The sequence below is a fragment of the Helobdella robusta genome (assembly GCF_000326865.2).
Source record: "Helobdella robusta unplaced genomic scaffold HELROscaffold_9, whole genome shotgun sequence".
Lineage (NCBI taxonomy): Eukaryota > Metazoa > Annelida > Clitellata > Rhynchobdellida > Glossiphoniidae > Helobdella > Helobdella robusta.
Window position 1 is genome coordinate 3,498,605 of NW_008705512.1, and position 5,925 is coordinate 3,504,529.

At 32.1% G+C, this 5,925-nt stretch overlaps 1 protein-coding gene across 1 annotated transcript in view; it reads left to right on the top strand.

Annotated features, from left to right (window-relative positions):
* The window catches only part of HELRODRAFT_70707 (hypothetical protein), a gene marked incomplete at both ends in the record, with an annotated part of 4,649 nt that extends 3,259 nt beyond the window's left edge, over positions 1 to 1,390 (top strand). Inside the window, one exon of the mRNA XM_009032909.1 lies at positions 1,293 to 1,390. Within this exon, the coding sequence (XP_009031157.1) occupies positions 1,293 to 1,390 (98 nt within the window). The remainder of the gene's footprint in view (positions 1 to 1,292) is intronic.
* Between the last annotated feature and the right edge of the window lie 4,535 nt (positions 1,391 to 5,925).

The following is a 5,925-nucleotide window of genomic DNA, read 5'->3' on the forward strand; positions in this document are numbered from 1 at the left end:
GAGAAGAAGCTGGTGCCAAAATCATTATTCCTAGCAGTAATGTTTGGAATGATGAAAATGTCAAAATTAAAATTTATGTAGAAAAGTTGGCATAATGCTATAGCAACAACACAAAAATGACACAACAACAACCAAAACAACAGCAACAGCCACAACAACAGCAACAGCTACGACACTAACAACATGAACAACGACGACAGCTGCACAATTGGGCAATGGAAAGCCAGCGAAAAGATACAAAGCTGAGGAGGTAATATACAATCAATAATTTGCGTGTGTGCAACCATAAAGTTGATAATAACACTGCAACTATTGTACAATGAAAGTCAACTGAAGAATAAATCATTTTCTCACAAAATTACGTAATAAAATAAATTTTAAAAATTTCAATTTCTGAATAAAACTGAATTTCACAGAATTCCAGTCAGTTTCGGAACTTAACAAATAAAACATTTATTTTTTTACATGCCCACTTTAATTAAAGCACAATAGTCATTAACGTTTTTTACATTTTACACACACATATTCACACCACACACTCACACACACACACACACACAACTTGTTTTATGTATGGCCACTCTAAAAAGAATTAAAACACGAAGTTGACCTACCGTCCAAACGTCGTTGTTAGTTTGTCGCACTTGCGACCAGCATAATTAACAACTTGCCAAAATTTTTCTTTCATTTTTCGCGAGTGAAAAATTCAAATAACTTAGGCAACCCATCTGTGTTCATCGCAGGTGTGAACAGTCAGTCCGTATACACGAACTCGTACTGGTGTGTATGTTTGCGTCCCTTTGATTGTTAGCACGAGTCTTCATTCATAGATGTCTTCATTCATAGATAGTTGTCGTGCGTTCGATGAACTTGAAACATTTTATAAACAGGAAACAATACAAATATTTGAAAGAGAGAAACAAACGATCAAACAATACAATGTAGAAACAACGGTCAACATTTTTAAAATAATCAACAAACAAACTAGTGAAAAAAGAAAAAAAAATCAACGAACGAGAAAAAATTAAAGAACAGATAAATGAACCAATGAATGTATAAACGAACAACTAAATGAGCTAACAAATAATTAAATAAACGAACAAATGAATGAACATATGAACAAATAAACATGAAAGTAGACAAACAGACGAGGAAACGAACGGACGGACGGACGGATGTCAAAGCAGTCAACTGTCGTCGGGAGGCTGAAGAGCAACGTCACAGGAAACCAAATTAATTGAGAGATGATTTTCCAGCTATGCCTCGATGTATGTTTGAGTCTGCCTGTGAAGTTTTGTGCATTTGTGTGTCTGTGTACTTGTGTACCATTGTGTGGGTATATATTTTGTTCGTGTGTTTTTGTTTGAAGTACTTATATGTTTCTGTGTGATTGTATCCATCTTTTTATAACACACTACCTGATGTACGAATACGTACGTTTATGCATGTGTACTTATTTCTACACGTGTATGTGTCTGTCTGTACGCCTGTGTATGAGTGTCTGAGCTTATGGTGGAGGATGTTACAGCAAACAAATCTTGTTTTATTTGTTTTAGCTGCATTCGTTTTTTGACTTTAATTAAATTTTTATGATAGATAAAAATAAATAGCCAGTAAAGATAGCCAGTAGCGCTGAAACGCCGTTAAACTGCATTAATAATAATAATAGTAATAAATGTTTATGAAACTCAACACATTCTCCGCTCTTATTTTATTAGCCATATTTTATTTCGACTGCTTTTTATGTTTCGTTTTTGCACTAACATGCAATGCAAACATTGCCAAAAAACACACACATACGCACGCACATACACACACTCACACGCACATACACAAACATACACTCACACGCAAATTTTGCTATGAATGTTATAACTACTTTGAACTTCTATACGCAAACACAGTTGGTGTGTATTTATAGACGTATAGGCACTAATATGGATGTGACTGAGTATGGGAACGTCCGTGAGAATTCGCACGTGTGCGTGTAAAGCCGTAAAAATAATTTAATGTAGTCTGGGCCTGGAAGCTTGCCTCATTTAAAACCTAATTCCTTCCTTAATTCCACGTCCGCCATCAATAATGTATACGCTGAATGATGCATTAAATCATCTGCCACGGTCGTTGCGGCTTGGGTCTTTTCTTCTTTTTTTTTCACTCTAAGATTTTTCCAAATTTTTCCATCTTTTTAATATTTTTAACCGGAAGCAGGATGAAATACAATCAAGTCATGGCTGGTTAATTAAATTATTGTTATTGCATTCTGAATTATTTATTCATTTAATTTATTATAGGATATTTTGTATGGAAAGCCATCCCATCGTCTGTAAGCCCGCTGTTATAAAAGCTCTTTAATTATTCAGCACAGTACCCATGATGTTATTCTTTTTTCTCTCCACGATTTATCGCTGGAACTTTTAACGAGCTTAATAAATATTAATACTTTCGCGTGTTTTTAAATGACTGCGCATTTATTCATGTGCGTGTGTGTGCGTGTGTGTGTGTGTGTTCGTGTTTGTATGGCTGTTTGTCATTTTATGGATGATTGGTACTTTCATTTTTGGAGGATATTATTGTTGTTTATCAATTTGGGTTGCGTATGTGTGTTGCGTATGTGGTTAAATCTCTGTGATGGTACTTAGTGTTGTGAGTTTGCGGTGTTCACGTGTTTTTATGATCATCAGTTTGCAAGTATAAATCATAATCAATCATTAATAAGTCTGATAATCTAATAAATAATTCACATTTATTTGGGTCCGCAATGCTAAATAATGGCTCACTGCTGCTTACATTATAATTTTTATAAATGGGATTATTCCAATTATTAATTTTATGTGTCTCGGGTTTTGATGTGCGCAGATGCAACCAAAAAACCATTGCACGTTGACTGTGTTCAAATGCATGCTAAGCCAGCACTTGAAACTGTAAAGAACATTGAATTTATGGCATAGTAGAACTGGTTCATACACGTTTGTTTAAATGTTTCTATGTTATAAAATGCTTTGTAAGCTAAAAACATATACATATTTATAATCTTATATGTTATATAATACTTGAAATAAATCTAAATTACGTGGAAAAAATACCGCGCCAAAAATGAGAATTTATTTCCACAGATAAAAATTTAATTGAAATGATTTTCAGGGATTAAAATGAGATTTTTGTTGCTTCGAAATTTTTGTTTGTTTGTGTTTTATGTTTTTTCAATTTTGAAAAAAAAATTTTGAAAATAATTTTCTACTTTTTCAAAATCTTAAGAAAAACTTCTCATAATTTTTTTCTCTAAATAGTGATTTACGCCTTTGATAGCCTTAATAAAAATTTTTTGAAAGATAAGAAGTCCATTTCAAAATTATTAAACTGACATGAACTGATAGCGAAGAATTACAACACTTGAAGATAACAAACTTAACCATGGCAACAAAAAATTATTTAAACCAAAATGCGATATCTAGGATGATATGACTTATAAAAAGACTGCTGCTGATGATGATGTTGATATCACATGATAATGATAATCCTGTTATCATAATGATAATAAAATCATATGATATTGATAATGTTTCTATAGTATGATGATACTTATGTTATCATATGATGATGAATATGTTATTTAATGATGCTGTTGTTGTTATATGATGATGCAAATACCCACACACACACACACACACACACACACACACACACACACACACACACACACACACACACATACAGACACACACACAGATCATTAAAAAAAATGCCTCACTTCATCATCATTGTCGCTGGCAAGAAAAAAGAATTTCTTGCGTGCTATTGAATGCGACCATTAGTGTAAATGCTTCAACATTTTTCAAAATTTGATAACAAACTTTTCTTTTATTCTCTTCAAACTACTTAAAATATACGAGTTTATTCATTATTTCACACATAGTCAAAATTTTTAAACTTTTAATCACTCAACTTGAAAAAATCTTTCTAGCTAAATATTTTTAATGGCTATCTAAATATAAAGTCTCTTCCTCGTCCAACTGGTGGAAATTTGCCTTTCAAAGGTGAGTATATAGTGACATCCTAAAAAATATTGCGTAGCTTGAAAAACTCGTGCCTTATGAAACATAATGAAGCTAGTATTGGGACCGATCGAATGTTACCTAACGTTTCAAAGGGGCTGGCTTAAGATCTTGATACAGGTTGTGAAAAGAAATAACGTTACAGGGTTCTACAGGGTTTTGCAGTTTTTTTTAGGTTCGAGTTTTGTTACGTTACAAATTTTTACATACAAAATTTAAAAGATTAAAATTAATTAATTTAAAAGTTTAAATTAAAGCTTTTTTGGAATGATTTAGTATGTATAAAAAAAATTTAAAAACAAGTGATTTTTAGATTATTTTTTGGTACGTAGCGGAAGAAAATCGTTTGTTAGGGAGCTTGGGTGTGAATTTGGTGGGATCAAAAATGTTTTATCAAGTTGTGCAACACTGAAAAGCCCAACTGTGTAGAGGTTGTATTGCGATGCAGTTCTTGGTCATATGCATGCATGCATGGAAGGATAAAGAATATACATTCTATTCATACATTCTATTACAGAGGTCAAACATTTTTGTTCCCTTTTAATCTTTTTAGAGTATCTTTCTTCATTCATTCATTAGCGTTCGAAAAGTTTTATTGAATTATCTTTTTTCAGTCATTTAATTTTTATATTGTATGTTTTACATGCTGGACTATCAATCTCTGCTTTTCTTTAAATTCGATTTTTCTATAAATTAAAAAAATTACAAAAAACAGAAACGTGAAGAATGAGTGGTAGGGCGTTTTGTGTGATAAACGTTAGTGCTTAATTTGTTTGTTTGTTTGTTTGTTTCACCTCATTTTTTTGTGATATTTATTTGGTATATTATTTGTTGTTGTTGCAGTTGAATCACCTATCTCTATTATTAATGTTATTTTTATTACTGTTACAATTTCAACATTGTTGTTGTTGTTGTTATTGTTGTTGCTGTCATCACTTTTACTGCTGTCTCCATCATTATTTCCCGGACTATTATTTCCATTTATGTCATTCTCGTCTGTTCATGTTCATCCTCAACAACTCATTAGAAGATCATTCATTGCGAGTCGAAAACAAACGCTACTTGTGTTTGCTTAGCAACGCGTCAACTTATTTATATAGCGCTTTGTTTAAACGACCCAGGCCACCGAACGAATGACGTCACGCAAAAAGATGGCGCCGTGAAATTTTTACCGCGGGTTTGTCTAGGTCAGATCTGATCATCACCCCTTAGGGCATTGTTTAAAATAGGATTTGTTGTTCCTCATTTTGAATTAATTGCAGACAAAATTTATTCAGATAAAACCTACCTTTAATTAAACTTATCTAACGTTATTTTTTTTAACTTGTATGGTTTGCAATCGTTTAGCAAGAGTATCAAAAGTTCTATACAAGAGTTTACTAGCAGTTATAAAAATCAAACAAAATGTTTTATGCTTGCTTGCTTGTGTTTGGCTGTCAATTTTAAAATGTCAAAAATTCTTTGATTTTTTTATATGGAAGAACAAAATTCACAGAAAAATATTTTCATGTGATTTTTTTGACGTGAAAGAAAGATTTGTAGAGCAGGATTTGTTCAGCATAAAAAACCATTTACAATTTTTATAGGCACGCCGGCGTCTAATCCGAATATTAATAAAAAAAATGAAAATATTAAATTGAGGATAAAAATAATAGTTGATGAGACCATAATTTTGATTTTAAAATCATCATCATCGTCACCATCATCATCATCTTGACAACAACATCATCATTACCATCATCACCATCATCATCTAAATATCATAATAATCATTATTTAAACAATAACAACATCATAATCTAAACAACAACATCATAATCTTAACAACATCGCCCAACTACAACATTATCTGCGCAACCTATTTCGACGT